The sequence below is a fragment of the Cupressus sempervirens genome, chromosome 10, assembly GCF_028749045.1.
Source record: "Cupressus sempervirens isolate cs-2001-9-10 chromosome 10, ASM2874904v1, whole genome shotgun sequence".
NCBI classification, from domain to species: domain Eukaryota; kingdom Viridiplantae; phylum Streptophyta; class Pinopsida; order Cupressales; family Cupressaceae; genus Cupressus; species Cupressus sempervirens.
The window spans coordinates 41842379-41862927 of record NC_143127.1 but is presented as its reverse complement, the minus strand read 5'-3'; the positions used below and the strand labels follow the sequence as shown (position 1 = coordinate 41862927).

At 33.1% G+C, this 20549-nt stretch overlaps 1 protein-coding gene across 2 annotated transcripts in view; it reads right to left on the bottom strand.

The window, feature by feature from the left end:
* LOC149532468 (uncharacterized) overlaps window positions 1–20549 on the bottom strand; it is a 117373-nt gene that overhangs the window by 61259 nt on the left and 35565 nt on the right. For both annotated transcript variants that reach the window (XM_089804769.1, XM_089804768.1), the window contains exons 2-4: window positions 8467–8867; window positions 502–577; window positions 201–242 (exon numbers count right to left, since the gene is read on the bottom strand). In XM_089804769.1, coding sequence (XP_089660895.1) covers window positions 201–242; window positions 502–577; window positions 8467–8867 — 519 coding nt within the window. The remainder of the gene's footprint in view (window positions 1–200; window positions 243–501; window positions 578–8466; window positions 8868–20549) is intronic.

Below are 20549 nucleotides of genomic sequence, written 5' to 3'. Positions count from 1 at the left end.
ATTTCAGGAAAACAAAAAAAATTCCAAACATATATAAAAAAAAAAAGATAACGAGGGTAAAGATAGATGATAGATTGAACAATTGTAAGTTCTACTAGGAGAACTACCATATTTCTCAAACAGGGGAAAAAAATGAACAAGCTTAGTCAGGGACTGGGAGAGTTAAGTACATAACATCATCATAACTACCTACAACAAACCTTGTGAAGAAGCTTTTTCTTCTCCTCTTTCAAGAGATCAACCTGCAAGTTTAGCAAAAATCAACAATAAACATAATGGTTTAGCATGGGAATAGATGTCACTTTCACAAAAAGAAGAAAAGAAGAAGTTAGTTCCTATGCAAATGAATTTTCGTTTTAGAAAGAACATGATTAGCTAATACAGTCAACTTGTTAAAAATGTCAAGAGCAGATGATTCAAAGTCTTAATCTGATACTATTCTCTATGCATGTGGTCTGATAGAGAAAATTAAAATAATTTCATGCAAATTATAAAGCTTACCTCATCATGAAGGGTGGAAACTTCCCATTGTTTGTCACTTTCTCGATACTTCACATGTTGAAGATGTGCTGAATATCTGCCAAAAGTAGTCAGCACCAATAGAATGAAATGTGTACATTCTCTTTAATCATTTGACATAAAATAATTATATATTTTGTATGTGACCTAAAATGACACATAATGTACTCATTTGTATGGTTGGATATGCTAGGATGGGGCTTGTCTAGGCAGGTTTCTAGCCAGCCCCTATTCTATATTATTGTGGGGAGGGCAGGTCATTCTAGTGTGGTAGGGGCACCTTCTATAGTGGCAGGCATGCCCATAGAACAGTAGGGGGTCAATTATAGAAATGCCAGGGTCCCTACTTGAAAAGCAATAGTTGGCAAGGGGTTAAGTTGTTTGCATCCTAGTTACAGAAGCAACGTAGTGCATGCCATTACCCATATGCTAATATCAACAGTTCTGCCTTCAACAAATAAAAGCTAATGAAAGTTAGAAAGGTGTGCCAGGATTCTTATGCAAGACAATGGCAGATTGAAAGAGGACTATGAGAAAGACCATTACAGTCAAAAGAACAGATGACCATGTCAATGAAAGGGTGTTTTGGTGAGCAGCTATGGTATAGTTCCATGCAAACTAAATGTGATCCATCAAATATAGTAAAAAAGTAGATGCAAGTAAAGAAGTTATTCAACAACTACAGACACTTGCATTTCATATAAGAAAAAAGACAGTCTTCATGAAGAGTGTACACCATAAACATATGAAGAAAATCTGACAGTCACAAAGGTAAAACAGTAGAGACTTATCGAGGAAAAGGTCAAGTTTTTAAAAGAATAAATAAGTCAGTCATAAGAACATTCTCAGGAAAAGACATCAAACAAGTGATCAAGTTGTAACAATGTGGTTTGATGGTGAAAGGCAGAGTATAAGATCAAGTGATACAGGCAAGACTTAGGGATCTTATCAAACTACCTAATCTTACAGACTTCATATATCATCCCACCTACAAAAGAAGATACAAAATAAAGGTTGACACATATCTTTATTAGAAAATTCTTCATTAACAATAATATTTATGGAGGATTACAAGAAAAGACAAAATTCAAATGGATATGGCAGTTTACACTTGGGAAGATAGAAGTAAAGGCATTGCTATCAAGCCAAAAGAACATTACTGTTTTCCAGGATAATCATCATTTTTGGATGATAGGCCATGTAGTAAGAGAACCCATGGTAAAAGCACATTAAGCTACAGGACAGTGGTAGCCAAGTAAATGGGAGAGTCAAGTTGACTGAACAAATCATGGAACAAAATCAACTGAAAAACCAGTCCTGCAGGCATTTTACACCCTCCTAGGGCATTCGACCACCTTCAAGCCTCTTTACCATGTCCTTAAAACATGGGATGAGCAGTTACAACAATTTGAGAGCATCAATGACTGATTATAGAAAATGAGAGCACATAAGAGTCAGCTGACAAGGTGGGTAATAGTTGAATGGTAGCTTTTAGGCAGTTTGAGCAGCTTGGACAAAATTTGAAGACTTATGGGAAATATGAGAAACATATGCCAGGCATCTAGGGGACTCCAAAGGAATTATGCAAGCTAAGACCAAGTCAGCACTCCCTTTTCAATGCCAACCAAAAGGACACATCAGTTAACTTTCTACATGGGTGTCCAAAGTAGTGTTGAAGTAATTATGTAATGTTTATATATTGGTCATTCAGTTAGGATCTTTCCTTTTCGTAATTAGTTCTTTTTTACAATGTTTCTTTTTAACCTTCCGGTTTTTAATTAATATCTTTGCATGTAATCTCTATTTAAGGAGTTTTTGTCTTCTTTGTAATGTTAAATATCAATCAAGTGTCAATTCATGGTCTCAAAGGTTATAACTATTTTTTTGCAAATTTTCAAAATTCACAGTTTCAAAAGCTGGAATTTATTTCCAAAAGTTTTTTAACAATTTTTTTCAAAAAATGTGTGGATTACATAGAATTTTCTTTGAAATTTTCAGAATAGCTCAAAGGTTTCCTGGATTTGCGTTCTCTAGGTCAAGTTGCAAATATTGGGTAAAATTCTCTTTGAGAATAGAAGTTTCTAGTTGGTGTTTTTTGGGAGTTTTTGCATACTTTCTACAAAATTGTGGTTTTTTCTTGGGTTTTTGTAGTTTTTTTCAAAAAATAAAATTCCAAAAAAAATATAGTTTTCTTTTTCATGGTTTGCTAGTTTTTTGACTATTTTTTGAAAAGGAAAATCATGAATTTTTATCATTTTTCCACAAAATAAGGGTTTAGACAATTTTTTATACAAAATTGTGGCTTTCCATCTTTGACAAAGTGTTTGCACAGTTTTTCATAAAATAATGGTTTCTTGCCAAGTGTTTAGGTCACACCTAGGGTTTCTAGGGAAAACGATGTTCGTGCAAATCTACTAGAGTTTTTGTTTGCAGATTTTTTTACAAAATCATGGGTATTATTGTTTCCCTAAAGTGGTAGAAGGGTTTTGACAAATTTTTCACAAAGTTGTGGGATCTTAGCATTGCATCAAGGGTATGATGATTTACCCACAAAATCATAATTTTGTTTTGCAATAGCTTCTTTTGGCAATTGTTTTGGCAAAATAGTGGGTTTTAGAGTCTTTTGTTGATTTTTTATCCATAAAAGTCATTTTTGAAGTTGATCTTGGTTTTTGAATCTCTAATTGATGGGAGGGATGACTTAGTTACCCAACATTAGGATGGAAGGCTTTATCATGTTTTTGTTCTTGGTCTTATGAGGAAGTTTTGTAGAATGTAGTTGGTTAATCAGAAGTCCAACCAAAGAGGAGCTCAATATTAGACTCATATCACATACCATTCTAAAGAGGAGACAACCTTCTATGTAGTGGTCAAATGACCTATAGATTATGTCAAGTCTTCTGTGAGGTAGTTCCTAGAATGACCCTTAAGGGAGGGTGTCAAGTAATTATGGTCATTTAGTAAGGATCTTTCTTTCTTGTGGTTAGATCTTTTTCACAATGTTGCTTTTCTGCCTTTTCTTTTTTATTTTAGAATCTCATCATGTAATCTCCTTTTAAGGAGATTTTGTCTCTTTTGTAATATTAAATATCAATCAATTATCATTTCAAGGTGGTTGAGCCTTTCAAACAATAATGCAATGATATATGAAAACCTTGGACATTATGTAGGATTAGGCTGTAAATTGAGCAACTGTGTTTCAAAACAGCGACATTGATCTTAACCTATTTGGTACATTACCCTTCAGAGTTTAGTTTTTGTTTTAAGTCTCTTTCGTCCCTTTCTCAATGAAATGTAGGTGAAATAATGAAAAGGGAACTAGCTCACTGTGGAAATTCACTTCAACCTACAGGCAACCCATAGGCCTTGAGTGTTTCCATTTTCACTAGGTTTCTAATTTGAGAGCATAGCAAGGGTGCAGAATTTTAGTGATAACATCTATTAGGAGATGTGAAAGATTATTCTTGGTGGACTAAAAGTTCAAGTATTGTTGAACTGCTCCCTTTTATTTTGGAAAGGTTTCATAATGTAATCATTTTAATTCTTTTTTAAAATTAATAAAAATATAATAGAAGAGGGCCATGATTCCTCGATTGAACGACAAAATTAAAAAATAACTTAAAATTGAATTAGAAACAACTTGTAACTTCTCCATTCAAGATACACTTTTTGAAATGTGTTCCATCTAAATCTCTCAAACTTTGTGCGTTCATTTTTCTAGGATGCTTAGATATTTGAAAACCTCATTTTAACTAGTTTTTTTCAAAGCTCTCAGGTTTCCACAATCCATCTATGTTTGTAAGATAGTTTCTGGATCTGATTGTGTAAGATTTATTAACATCAACATTTTGGATCACACTACATGATCCATCATCAAGATGGAAGAGAGCATTAGAAGAATAAAATCGTAGATTGAAGACCTAGGAAAAGAATAAGAAAATAGGGGTAGAAAGAGAGAGTAATGTCCCCAATTTAGCAAGTTCCAGTGCTTGTTGATGTCGGTTCATTAACGTGACTCTTGTGAGCTGACAATTTGTTTTGAGGGTCTCAATGGAGTGACTTTCTATTTATAGTAAGTCAGTCTTGGCAGATTTATATTTTAGCAGTGCAGTTAAGGCACTTAGTGACTTAGTTTTTTCAGTGATTGATTGGGCTTCATTGTTGAATAGCATATTGTAAATTAATCTATTAAGTTATACTTAATGAATAGCTTATGAGACTTCATTATAATTTGATAGTGTGTGGTTGAAGGCTCTTAAGTGAAAAGTATAACCAAGAAGCTATTGGGTGTTGTGTGTGATGGAGAAGCCAAGTTTCATTTTATGTTATAAAAAGGACTTCAACAGGAAATCGAACCATTCCATGTTTGCATTTTTTTGTTTGTATTTTCTCTCCAAGGGTTTGGGATTGGATTTGAGGTAACATGTGTTCCTCCTTGCAATTTGAGCTGGTAATCGCTTTGGTGATTTGTGTTTGCTACTCAAGGATGCAGGAATAAGATTGTCTTTGGGGTATTCCAATTTATTGTTACTAGTCTGCAAACTTCCAGCCTGATATCAAGGGTATTTTACCTGTGTTTTTGTAAAAACCCTGTTGGTTATAACCTTGGCAAACACCAATTTCTTTTCTATTTAGTTGTTTGAGATTTTGTCACAGTTTGAAGTTATCAGAATGAATAGATTATTAATGGAAAATAAATTTCACAAGAGCCAACTAAATGTTGAATGAAGAACCAGTCCAATATATCTCAGATTTCAGACAACTTCACTATTTATTGAAGAACTGGTCCAAATGCACTAATCACTACCAGGTAAATCACTTTGTAATTGAATATTGCAATGAAGAGAAAATAAATTTACAACCAATATCAAAAGGAACCTGGAAATACTAATTTTAGCTTGATGAGGATCAATAATTACTAGCTGTAGCCTTCAGATAAAGAACAAATCCCTATCTTCTTCAACCCCAGGTCACAACCAGTACTTGCAAGGCCCAGATTTTCCAGACTGCCAACCAAAGTCTGAAAGTAGCCATCACTAGAGTGATCGCAGGTGTATGCAGTCCAATCGCAGCCTATTATAGATGATCGTTGGGCTTGTAGAAATGCTTCTCATAGCCTCTAAATGCCTCAAAATACATATTGCAAGCAATCTTTGTAAATGCAAACCACAGAATTAAATCACAGGCACTGTGGAATGGCATCCAGGAAACTATAGCAGACATGTGACCTCCCAATAACCTCACACAGCCTGTCACAATGACACACAGGCTCCAGTACAAGCTACGATGTCCTCCTGCAGATGTCTAGTTCAGAAGTAGGGCTAGGAATGATGTCTGGGCACAATGTGGTTGCCATCCAGACTCTTCAATATACTCTGCCTTTGTTTCAACCTTGATCAACAGTCTTGAGAAAAGTGTAGACTTCTCAATATCAATTCGAACCCAAGGTGGACCCATAGCAAAATAGTGTTATTCTTCACACTTCAGGAATTAATTACTAGCAAATCTCCAAGCTACAGGAATACAGGAAGGAGACTCAACAAATTGTTTACAACAGCACACGAGAGCAATCTCCCAGACACAAGAAAACACAGATAGGAGATTTAGCTAATGAAACCACTATACTTCAGCAGTGGAATGAAAACACTTCTCAGAAACAGTGATGAACAGTAGAGAAGTTGGACAAACTTAGCTATACCTCAGCAGCTAAATTGCAAAAAGAATTTCTAGACTCTTATATATCAGCAAGGGCATACAATTTAGAACTCACGAAAAAACCACAAAGGCACAAAATCAAATATATAATCAAGCATGCCTTTCCCAATGAAATGAGCTCTTATTTATAAGCATTCATTGGCCAAAGTTTCCCTAAAACTCCACTTCAGAAATTGTGGAAGTTTACAAAAAAACTCAACACTAGAAACTTTCCAAGTTGCTATTTAAGAAATATCTCTTGAAGTCATTATTATAATAATATAAACATTATTATAATAATGCAACTCAATAATTAATAAATAAATAAGAACCCATGCAATTTATTGCTTTATTAACTGTAGGTGACAACCAACTGCTGAAGCCATCCACTGCACTGCCAAAAATAGCAACTACCAAAAATAGACTTACTCTTTTAAGTCCGCAACTGAGACCCCCAAAACACCTTGTCAGTTCATGAGGGTCACTATGATGAGAAAACTCCATCCATTGTGTTGACCTACCAAAATTGGGGACATTACAGTTTTCCTTGAGATTGCTGCAATTAGGAGCTGACTGAGACAACTCATTGTATAAGGTTTTTATGTGCAAGTTCTAAGCTTTAAGGTGTCATTGGGAGATGCCAATGACATGCTGCAATCTTCATTACTAGGCAGCGTTGAATTTAAGATAGTTGCCACTGAACTTAGTACTGCTGTAGTTGATCCAAATTGACAATATGCATTCATTATCAGAGCTGCGTTTGAAGTCTGGAAGCAGTATTCACATGCTAAATGGTAGCGACTACCTAATTTGGGTCTATATTTGATTTCCCAGTGCTGGCATTTGGAGCTAAGGGTCTGGATTTAATTCCAACGTCACTTCTACATTATCAGGTTCTTTAAATAAAGATATGCATTTGATTTTAGCAATTGTAAATACATTTGTAGCTTGGTTGCAAAGTAATTTATTATTCAGTTTGTCATTTCTCTATAATTTAAAAAAACACAAAAAACATATATATCCCAAAAACAAAATTGCAAGCATTTCTAAAACAAAAAAACAAAACAGAATCCTTCAAAACATTCCTTGAGGGAGGGAGGGAGAGAGAACAAGTTACTTGGGGTTGATAAGACCCCGGGGACATTAAGGGAAAAAGATAAAACTTTGAAAATTGAAAATAGAATTAAAAAACCAGGCTTAAAGATTAAAGTTATTAAAAGTACCCAATTAAGAGGAACACATAAAAATGTAAAAATATATACAGATATTATAATGATACTAATATATATATATATATATATATATATACATACATACATATACATACATACATACATACATGTGTGTGTGTGTGTGTGTGTGATAGTAGAAAATATAAATATGTATACAAGTACAAGTACATAAATGTATACAAAAAAATGTCATAAAGTGAAAAAGATAATCATAGCATTACGAATTTGATAGATAAAAACAACATACAAACAAAGAAACCACAAATAAAACATAGAATTATTAAAATATTTATATAATATAGAATATAATAAACTGCTATATATATATATATATATATATATATATATAAAATTTAAACAAGAGAAAAAAATTAAATTAAGATGAAAAAATAATAATATGAGAACAATATTTTTTTTTTCTTTTAGGTTCTACATGATGCTAAAGAGGGCTAGATATGCCCCGTTATGGTTATTCAAGGTTCTTAACCAATTAGATTAAATGTAAACCAAAAAGACAATGTTTCTTTTGTCCCTAGCAATATAAGGTAATTGCAGATGTTATTGAGAAAATGATGAGGCATATATAGTATCTAATTTCTTATCTCCCTAAAATATTATTTTCTCTATTTACTTGAGCACAATAAGTTAATGTTAGTAGATCAGTATAGTGTTGACAACAACACAATCTAGATTTTCCTTTCATAAAAGAAACAAATTAAAATTAGGTCCACCATGTTTGCATGTATAATTATACTTAAAATTTCACAATTTCATCTTTAACTTGGTATCTAAATTTAAGATCACAAGTTAAAAAATGTAGATTCTAGAAATTTTTAATTAAGATTAATAATATTGGAATCAATCTTGTAGAGCACCCTTAAAGGGCTGTTAAAATGAAAAAGAATCAGATTAGTGAATCGTATTTCCTATAATTACATGATATTTGCACAACTTCAAACATCAAAGAATTAAAAAAATCAACTATATTTGAAGATAAATAATAATAGAAAATCTCACTTGCCTTTTTTCATTTTGAGCATCATCAACAACCTGTATAGGAGGTTTTAGAGGTCTTTGCTTCAGACTTGCTTCAATAGATTGTGCTCTAGGACTTGGAGGCATTTGCTTCATACTTGCTACATTGGATTTTGCTCTAGGACTTGGAGATTGTGGTCTAGGAGTTGGAGGTATTTGCTTCGCACTTGCTTCAATGGGTTTTGGTGTAGGACTTGTAGAGCGCATCCTAGGACTTGCAAATACTTGCGTCACACTTTTTGCATTGGATTGTGCTCTAGGGCTTGCAGGCATCTGCTTCCCACTTGCTCCATTAGTTATTGCTTTACGACTTCGTTGAGGGCTTGTACACATACGGATTGTTGATGTAGATGGAGTTGATGTGTGTCCATTCATATTTTTTCTGACCTATTGATGTAAATAGCCAAAAATAATGTGAATTAATTTGAAATTTAATAGACAAGTTGATTTAACAAAAGGGACCCGTGTTTCCAAAAGATTAAATATGGTTAGAATATTACCACAATAATGACAAAAAAAGTAGCAAATAACATCCAAGAAAATGGTTGAGTAAAAGAATATATTTCATACAAACAAAACTCATCCACAAAAATATTTTTGTTTCTGACAATAATGACTATTGTTATGAATTTCAAAGTTATCCAAATAACACGTATATGAGTATTGAATAAACCAATATAAGGTTATCACAAGTAAATGTTTATGGTTACCTAGAATAAATCCACAAAATCATACTCATAAGGCATGCTCTATAACACTAGTTAGAGAAAAGAGAAAAACAATTTTAAATATTGTATATAACAAATCAAAAAATCAATAGGTTTATCCTGCTTCAATTTTTGTTCTCTAGACTGGTATTTTTGTTCTTTATCCTTTTACAATCATAGGAGGTTATCTCATATTCGTACAAATTAAAGATAAAGTCCCTTGTAATGAGGACATTAATTATTGGTACAGTTGTTAGACATCAAATACAAGGGATGTTGCTTGATATGATAGGTTGAGAAAACTGAAAATATTGTACTCTTCTTTATTGAGAATGAGTGTGTTAATAAGCATGCACAATGTTAATGTAATGAGAATTAACCCACATTGCCATACTTTTTTTAATATGAAAGGGATGCTAAGTAGGATGTACTGAACACAAAAAGTAACTTATTTTGGTCTAATAAAGCCCTTTTGAAGGGGTTTCATAGTTAAAACAAATTATCAAGTTTCATTTCAAAGAGAACATTCTTAAGAGAAACAAAACTTAAAAAAGGTCCTTCTAGATTTGCATTGCATCAATGTTTGGCATCTCAAAGAAATAGGAATTTTAATTCTCAATTGATTGAGAGATATAATACACTTGTGATTTATAAAGGCTAAATTATTTCTCTACTAGGTTGAAATTTTGGTTTCCCTCAATATCACCACTATAGTCATCATATAACTTAATTAAGAAAAGAGAAGTTAATTCCAAATGGCTTTTATTGAAAATGTCCTATGTCAAATGCTAAATGTGATTTGACTAGTCATATTAGGCATGTTTTAGATGGGCTCTATGGTGGAATTTACGAACAAGTATTTCCTACTTTCTAAATTATAAAAAATAATTTTTAAAGTAACTTAACAACTATATAGGAGAGAGTTCTTATATTTAATGGGGCTACCATCTTAAGTAGTGCTAAAGACTTCACTAGTTCCATCTTCTAGCTACTATGAGATGTCCCAATTTTAGCAGGTGTTAGGGGCATGTTGATGTTAACTCATCATTGAGACCCTCGTGAGATAACAACTCAGTTTGAGGGTCTTTGGTGGTTGACTTACTATTTATAGGAAGTCTATGTTGGCTAGTTTCCATCTTTGGCATGGCACTTGGGCGCGATACCCAATCAGTGTGGGTTTTGCACTTAAGTGGATTACTAGATGAGTTATGGAATATTATAAGTTATGATTATAATTGATGTTATTTAATTGAGTTATACTTAATTAAATTATGTTATAAGCCTAAGTTGAGAGAGTTTAATAATAAAGTGCAATTGGTGCCTAGAGGGAACTAATTAATGTTCATTCAAATTTAAGGCATGCCTAAGTGAAAAGCTAGTTTATGTTTTAAGTGAAAGGTGTGATCTTCAAGCTACTAGCCATTGTGTGAAAAAGTTACATCAATCAATTATGTAAATATGTTAATCACATCCAAATTCATTCATCTATGTATTTTGTGAATAGTTGAGACAAAGGTTTCAAGAAGAATTGATCTGCAGGAATTGAGGATTTGTGTTCAATCTTGGCACTTTGAATCAGTCCATTGCTTCTGAATTGTGCATTCTACATCAGCTATATCCAGTAGCTGAGATTTCATTTATTAGAGGTGAATCAAATGAAGGGCCTGCATTAAGTTGAGAAGTGATTGCAGGTCATGGCATGTTTTTAGAATCCAACGCATTTCCATTAGCAGGTAGTGTGATACATATTTGAGGCTTCTGTCTACTAAGCAAACACTCACGTGATATGCGCATACCTTGCAATATCTATGGACTTCTCTGGGGGTATTTGGCATTACAAGTAATCAGTATTTCTTCCCAGTGTAAAATATTAATTGGTCATTGTGACAGTGGATTACATACAGATTTACAGACAGCTTCCATTGCATATACTTTTCAGTTTCTTTCATAGTGCCATGATGTGTCTAGTTGGCTTTCATCTTTCATTGTAAATGCTTACCGTCTAAAGGTTAAGAATAAATATATCTGGCTGAGTTCAATTTCATAACTAAGATTCTAAATCAATTGTTCATGCATAAATTAATTTATTTCCTGATTAACCAAAACTTCAAGGTATATATTTGAGAAGTTTCAAAAAAAATTAGATCTCAAAAACACAGAAGGTTGCAAAAACTTAATAACAATTTAAAAAAAAAAAAAACTTAATTCTTCAACATATTTGGAGTTAGAGCCAGCAGGGCTTCTTACATGCTCTCATTTCATTTGTGAAAAGTCAATAATTGGTGAGAATGACAAGAAAATATTTGTCTTAATGTGCCCTATTCAATCTTAAAACTTGTTGTATATGTATGTAATCATGTAAATTGAAATAATGAGATAAGAGTTTGAATTAGTAAATAACCTTTAGCTTGTAAAATCTTAAATTACCACGTGTCACATGTTGTCATATCCCCTCTTCTTTAAGCAGGACCTAACTAAGATAAAGCCTTTTAGCTCATATAGTCCCTGTTAAGTGTATGTAAGAGGGCCTAATCAGTGGCTTACATATGCCACCACTTCCTTGGCAAAGATCTGATTGCATAATTCATATTTGGGCACCATTCTTTATGGTCTGACTTGGTGATGTTAAAGATACTTTGACATCATTTATTATTGATAGATTTGACATCATTCAACTCATATTACTCTTTCATTTTGGCGATTCCAAATTGGAATTTGTTGTGTTTGGAGGATCACTGCAAATGTATTGGCATTGCTTGGATGGTATGTATTTTCCAAAGGCAATGGTCTCTTATATTCATATTGAAAATAAATCAAGGAGAGACATGTTCCTTAATGGGACATGTCTATTCATTATTTTGTGATTAATACAAACATCATTCAACTCGTATTACTCTTTCATTTTGGCGATTCCAAATTGGAATTTGTTGTGTTTGGAGGATCACTGCAAATGTATTGGCATTGCTTGGATGGTATGTATATTCCAAATGCAATGGTCTCTTATATTCATATTGAAAATAAATCAAGGAGAGACATGTTCCTTAATGGGACATGTCTATTCATTATTTTGTGATTAATACAAATGACAATTAATAATTATGTCCGTGTGTCTATATATATATTCACACACACATAATACCTCTTGAGTCATTATTATATTAGTTTCTCTAATATTTGCATAATAATATATATATATATATATATATATATATATATATATATATATATATATATATATATATATATATATATATATACATACCTTCACTAGTTTTGACTCATAGGTTTGTCTAACTCAAGCTACCAAACATCAACACTCCCTCTTAGCTAGGGAGGATAAACACAAGATTACCTCAATGTAAAAGTAGGAAAGACAAGTTTAAGGATATCTTTGATTAGAAGATATCCAACATTTAGATACCATGTCATGATTTCAAGAGTAATGGCCTCAGAGTATCAAGTCACATGATTTCACCAAGTACTCAAAAAAATGTTCATAGATAATGTATCCTCAATAATATTTACCATAGAAACATCCATAGTCTATTTAAGGAACTTAATCCACCATGCAAGATATAATCTCTCATGATATCAAGAGTAATGGGCTCAAATTATCAAGTCACATGATATTCACCAAGTACTCAAAAAAAAGTCCATAGATAATGTATCCTCAATAATACTTACCATAGAAACATCCATTGTCTATTTAAGGAACTTAATCCACCATGCAAGATATAATTTGTCATGATCTGTCTCAAACATCATAAGATGTCCATTACAATAGAAGGTCTTGGTGTGTTTAAGGATTTTTATCCACCATGCAAGTTATCATCTATCATGATCTGCTTAGACATCATAAGATGTCCATCACAATAGAAGACCATGGTCTATTTAAGGAACTTAATCCACCATGCAAATTATCATCTATCATGATTTTCTTAGACACCATAAGAAGTCCATCACAATAGAAGGCCATGGTCTTTTCAGGGAGCTTAATCCACAATTCATATTATAATATATCATGATCTTCTTGGACATCATCAAATATCTATTACAATAAAAGATTAAGTTACTGTAAGATCGTCACCTTTCAATGACTTCTACAGATGCAAGTGATAATCATTTGGAAGTCCTCATTTCCTTATGTTGTACATAGGTAGGATCTCCATTGCTTTTGGATTTAGCAATTGAGTAGAAAAATTTGTATATATCATTTGAATTTCTATAACAGCATTGAACCGAAGTTTTCAGAAACATTTGATAACAAGTCTACAGATGTGGGATATAATATACAGAGAAGCAACAAGGAGAGCTGATTTTCAAGACCATATTTGAGAGAATAAAATAGGCACTAGTGTCATAAATTGCGAGCACGACTGCAGAACCAAAAAAAACATGCTTTGTGGATTATAGTTTGGTGAAAAGAAAAAAATCTGTGGACAGACTTGTTAAGTCCTCAATTGGGATGTGATTTTGATCCTGAGGGCATTTCAAAGATACGATCTTGAAACTCTTTGAAAATGCATCATTATTTCATTCTAGTAGATATAGTTCAAAAATTACTCTAATATTGTTGTGGTTCTCACTTTCTCTTTTAAGTTTTATAGTATGGTTTGCCCCTTTCCCCGACTGTCTTTGCTCTCTCAATAATAATTTTTTATCTAAAGAGTCGGTGAATTTAAGGCCGTTTTATAAAAAAGGATCGCAAATTAGATAGGTCAAGGATCAAAATAGGAAGAAACTATTTTCTCAAAGTAAAATTATTTAAAGCTCCTCAAGTTTTGTTAGAATGGACTGGTAGAAAGCAGAGTAAAATGAGATTGAGGACAAAACTTGTACTTTTATTAAACAAAGCAACGCCATCCTTTTAAACTTAAAATATGTCTGATAAGATCAAATGAAATGAGTGTATTTTTAATGGCAAACATGAGACAAAGCAATTGTTTATTCAATTATGTTGGGAAACATGTGAAATGTATAGGGAAGCACTTTACGATGGCCAATATAGTAAACTGTAGTTTGAAACTTTTCAATGAAAAAAAATACTACAGTTTGAAATGCACACAAAAACAGTTTATCGATGTACGATACAGTAAACAACAATGACTGAATATTTTAAATTTTTATTTATTTATTTTTTAATATTTTAAGATTTTGTAGTTGGCACGATATAGTAAACAGCAATGGCTGAATATTTCAAGTTTTTTATTTAGTTATTTTTGAATATTTTAAAATTTTGTAGTGAGCAAAGGTCAATGCTTACCTACTTTGGATGATCCGTAAGTCAAATTCCATGCATTACAGTATTGTTGAAAACTAAGCCCCTGACAATGTTTTCCCTCTCCACAAGATGTTGGACACGCATTAGATAAAGATAAATCAAGCAATTCAAACAATTGTCGGAAACATGTAATTTTTACCTTTACGATGTATGTTCAAGAAGAAGGTAAAATTAATAGAGATGTATTATCCTTACAGTTATTTGTTTAAATGAAAGTAATTGTCATCATCAATATAATTGGTAACTAGTTAGATCGGTTGACCTTCTAATTGAATATGGAATATATCTATAAGATTGTTATTTCAGTTTTTCATATATAAGAATAATGAATATGAGCATATCTTCTAATTTTTTATTAATGCCACGGTATAGCAAATCAGAAGGAAAGGAATGATACAATGGTATCTGAAGCCCTAAATGATACAGTGGTATCTGAAGCCCTAAGTGATATAGTGGTATCTGATGGCCTAAATGATCCAATGGTAATCGATGCCCTAATTGATAGAGTGGTATGTGATGCCCTAATTGATATAGTGGTATTTAATGGTAATCATCACTTGATTTTGATATAGTAGTATTAGATGGTAGTCGTCATTTGATAATGTTATAGTGGTATTTGTGAACTAACCTAGGTGGTTGCAAAAGCATCCCTAGATTGTTTTCTTTTTGAATTCCATGGTATGTAGATTTTAGTTTCCATAGTAAATTCATTTATGGTGTTTTCAATTCTTAGTTATGAAATTTTGTTTAACTAATTTTAACCGTAAATCTCATTCACATGAACATGATTGATATAACTGTCTTCCTATGAAAATGAAGTAATAACTATATTTTTTTGAATATGTTAGTTATTAATTAAGACCCGGGAATTGTGAATGTTACATGGCCCATCAAAATCATGCACACACACACATGGATTTTCAAAATCCCTCTAAATACGAATCTTCAGAGCTCCTCATCCAATGTTTCCTCTAATGAAGTATCAGACTCTCTCAAGAATCTAATATCAATCTTCCTTTTCCTGCAAGAATGTCCTTGAAGAAAAAGAAAAAGATCAAGGCAAATAGCTCTTATAGTACGTATTGAAATAAAAAATAAAAGAGAGACTAATATAGTACTTAAGGATAATAAATAATTCTGCATAATAATACAAGCTCATTCCAATATAATGTAGATAAATATCTAGTTTATATATATATTTTTTGAACATATATAGTTTCAACTATAATATTCCATATGATATAAAAATATTAATAAATATTTAATAAAATGCCAAAACATATCTTAATACCTTCTTGGTTGGGTCAGTGCCTGAGACCTTATCTTTTATCACCACAAATTTTTTTGAAACATGTTAAGGTTCTCTATAAGTAATGGTGATCTTGCCTAATCCCACTTTGAACATATTCAGCCCTAACTTATTCGTGCACCACATGTACTTGTTCTCTTCTTTAATTATCACTTACACCTCTTGTATGGTATGCTGCATGTGGTGAGAAAACTTGGAGTACTCAGATAAAAATGGTTTGACATGAGTTTGTGTCCTCATTTTATATCTGCACTACTCAATATTTAAATCTAGGTCACATCTATCGTGAACCCAATCTGCAGAATTTGCATTTGATTTCAATTTGATCAACAACCTAAGTCATCATACTTGTTGCTTGCGTATGAAATGGGACCGTGGAAAGTAAAAAATTATAATCACCAAAAATGCCTTAATGTTACGTGATTCCCATTGTTAGATATACACAAGTCAGATTGGGAAAGCGGCTCTAGAAATATTTCAATAGGGGCGCAAGTAGTTTCAAGGGAAAGTGACAACATACAATGAATTTGTCTAGAATGATTTGCAGGGCAAGCACCAGTATTATGGGTTTGTTGAAAATTATTATGCCATTGGAAATGTGTATATAGCACCAACATGTGATTGAGCAGCCTTGTAGGCGAATGCTGCTGATGGGAATGAAGCCAATGTTGTCGACAGAAATGAAGCCAATGCTGTGGATAGGAATGAAGCTACCATCCTACACTAGGAAAAAATATTGTTGATGTTGATCAAAGTGTAATGAAGCTAGCATTCTCTTTGTATATATGTCAAACTGCTTTGTCTTCTCAATAGAACACTTAGACAACAATTTCATGATTTAAAAATTAGTGTTCGGCTTCACTCGAGCGAAAGGAGTCGAAGATGAATTTTTCCGCATAAGCCTTTGTCGTGGAGATAGAGAGAGGGTGTCTACACATTTGGCATCGCTATCTAGGAAGATTTGGATCCAAATAAGAGCTTGTGCCTGTACCTATGCCTCCTTTGGATTTGTCACCCTCTAGTTCTTTTATTTTCACTTTATCCACCCCAATTCAAAATTCAGAAACAATAATTTAGACCGAATTCGTAGCGTAAAGCACCAGACAAAATCTAGTGTCTTTAAAAAATGTGTGTAGCTTTATGATAAGATTAGTAAGGAATATCGATTTTCCACAAGTAGTATATTTTCATGGCTATCAACCTATATGATAGACATCATATTCATATAAAATTGAAAATGTATTTCTTCAATATATGTTCTGCAATTTAAATACTATCCTTTACGATGAATATCAATGTTTCTGACTGTATTTCTTCCAATCTTACTCTCTCATTTCTTACATTTGTAGCCTGGCTCTGTCTATTCATTATTATGTGATTAATATAAATCAATTATGTGTGTGTGTGTGTGTATATGTATATGCATATGCATAATACCTCTTAAGTCATTATTATATTAATTTCTCTAATATTTACATTATATATATATATATATATATATATATCTTCACTAGTTTTGACTCATAGGTTTGTGGCTTTGTTTGACTGAAGCTACCAAACATCAACAGAATTGGCTTCCTAAGGCTTGCAACTTTGAAGGTGCAAAACCATCCCTTGTCTGCATTTGTCAATTTGGAGGTCTCCCTTGGTGAACGGATTGGCATCACTCAATTTTGGGATATTCTCAAGGTATATTTCTCAATCAAAGACATACTATTTTGAAGTAAACAAGGCACTTTGACATTCAGAAATAATCACAGCATCTTTAACAATAGTGGATCTGCCTCATGGACAAGCAATATTATTCATAGCAATGATAACGATTTTGATAACTATAATCTCTACAATATATTGTAATACCAACCACATTGGAGGTGGCAATGGCATTGGAAAGCATTGCGATGACATGCATCTTTGCATTATCTATGATACAACATACCCACATAATTCACCAAGGAAGCTGCACAACAAGAGAACAATAGCAACAACTTCAATAATAAGGGATTAGAGATTCAACAGCAGTAATATACAAATCAGAGGCATCAATATATATATATATATATATATCCTCTACAATTCATAGTGATAACACTTGTGTGGAGTTGTGCCAACATCTATAGTAGTGGTGTTTATTTTGACATCAATAGGATGGACATAGTGACACTAGCATATCCAACATTCAGACATTTGCATCTCGACCATACTAACATCTGCACATTGAACATCTTGCTCTCAAAACATTAGTCATACTGACATCATCCTTTAGTGACTTCCAATGCAAAACAATTGTTAGATGGAATATCCCCAATGAAACATTTGAGAATGTACCTCCTTTTTTGCTAAGAATTTTGTTCAATAATTTGATAATGATTGATAGTTTTCTTTGATATATGATATTAGAACAGAAGTAACTATTGTCAAGTTTCTTCCCAAAAATATTTAAACATCAATAACCAAAAGTTGTTTCATTAACTTGCAAAAAGAGTAGTCTAAATGCACGTGAAAAAATTATATATTGCCTAACCTTTATGTATCCATATGATAGCCTTGTAGTTGTATTGCTTGCTACTCCCATTGACCTTTTATCTAGAGAAGTTAAAGATACTTCAGCACCTAGTGTTTTTGTATGTGAAACTTGGCCTAGAAGATTCGCTTCTCTCCTGAATAAATGTTGATCACTCACCGGTGAATTATATGTTTTTCCTTAGTGTTTATATCTGCGCTATCCCTTTTACCTTTTGTCTTGCATCTCACCTTTGTATGCTAGAGGTAGTGAGATTTATTCTAAATATTGTGTATATGGTTGTTCAATATTGATCAAATAAGAGTTGTCTTCATAACTTTACTAACTCCCAAATATATGTCTTCAGCACCACACATTAGTCTACCTCCAATGTGATATTGATCTTGAACATGAATTCCAAAGGTATAAGCTCAAAAAATGTGCTTTGTTTGATATTCTAGAATATATTTACCAGCAATCATTTCCAAAATGGTTGCCAGATACATATTGTTTATACTGCCCACGATAATCTCTTAGTACATAGCTCAATCCACACTTCCCTTGGATATAATTTTTTATCTACACTGCACAAACTTGGAAAGGGCTGACTCTAATAAGAAATGATGGATTTGTTAGTATTTTGGCCACTCGATGGTTACTGAAGAGATCATTGTATGTAATATATTGTCTCAAGCTCTACATATGTTTATCAAATTATCTTTTGATTACTTAATTTGCACTTGAGAATATTGTGCTCAAAACATATATCCTCATATAAATTGATAAGGTAAAATAAAGATAGTTTGAAGAAATCTTGTTGACAAAGATGCTAGTTGTATAACAAAATGATTTAATTGTTAAATATTAATCTCTTCTAATGTATACTCCATGCCCAGTATGTACTAGGTGTAGGTAGAGAAACAACTCATTAATACTTCAAAGAATTGCCACCATTATTAATACCCAAGAATATCAAACCATTAGGATGTATGTACGAATCAATATTGAATTTGTAATTAGATTTATCAAGCACATAAATAGCTCACAATCAAATAATAGCCATAGAAATTAATTGCAACAATGAGATATTTGTAATTTTAGAAAATATGTTGAATATCTTTAGTTTTTACAAAATTGCCTTCAATTGGAGACTTAATAAATTTGTGAAAATCTAACAAGTTAGGGAGGGTCTTGCAACTCTGGAACTATTTACCATACAGGATAAAGAACTTAACACATGTAGTATAGCACGATACAACACAGAGCAGATACTTTATTCATATGTGCACTCAATGATTACAATCCGAATACAATGATTACAATGATGATTCCAAAGTCCATCTTGGACAATGTACATATACCTTTCCGAAGGGGTGACTCAAGCGTCACGTGCCCATTCGGATACTATTCTACCTGTCGGCTACAATATAGATTTTACCGACAACATCATCCCCCCCAAAAGAAAAATCGTCTTAGGACGACAATACAACAAAACTCGAAGTAAAAAAAAAAAATCAAAAATACTAAACAGAAGGATGCATCCTTGGCGTAGTGGCTGTCCGCGCCCTCAACTCGTTCAGCTCTACCCGTAGCTTGTAGACTTGCTCTTTCCTAATCTTTAGTTCTGCTTCTGCTTCCATCTGAAGCTCTAGGGCTGATTGCATCATCTTTGCGATTTCTCCCAACTCTTTCTTTTTTCCTGCTGCCAACTTTTGTAGTTGACTTTGTCTATCTAATAGGGCCGTCCTCTCAGATTCCCAGGCCACCCTTTCTGAAGCTAACCTGCCAACTGACTCCTTCCGAGCTCTCTCAGCTGCTACCTAATTCGCTTGACTCCTCTGAAGAGTGTAACATGCCTTCCTGTGTAACTTCACTATCTCATGAGTCAAAGCCTCTACCCGGCTCTCCATACTAGGATCTTCGTCATGGTCTAGTCTTGCCGCATCTCTATAGTCTCCACATCTAGTCATCCCCGCTCCTCAAAACATATTGTAAAGGTGGTTGGGCATCCCAACCTCATAAAAGATATGACTCCCTCTAGCTCCTTCACCACTATATCCAATGCCTAAGTTTCTGTCGAATTTAACACTTGGCGAGCCTGAGTCGCTAGAGCTGCTATGTCAATAACAAATGTCTCTCTCATCCCTACCTCCCGCGCTACTAGATGTTCTTGCTGTGCACCTATAGCCTTCTCCACTGCTTCCGCCATACGCTCAACAGCGCTATGTAGTACTCCCTCACCCTATGTCTGCCCAACATCCTGTAATGG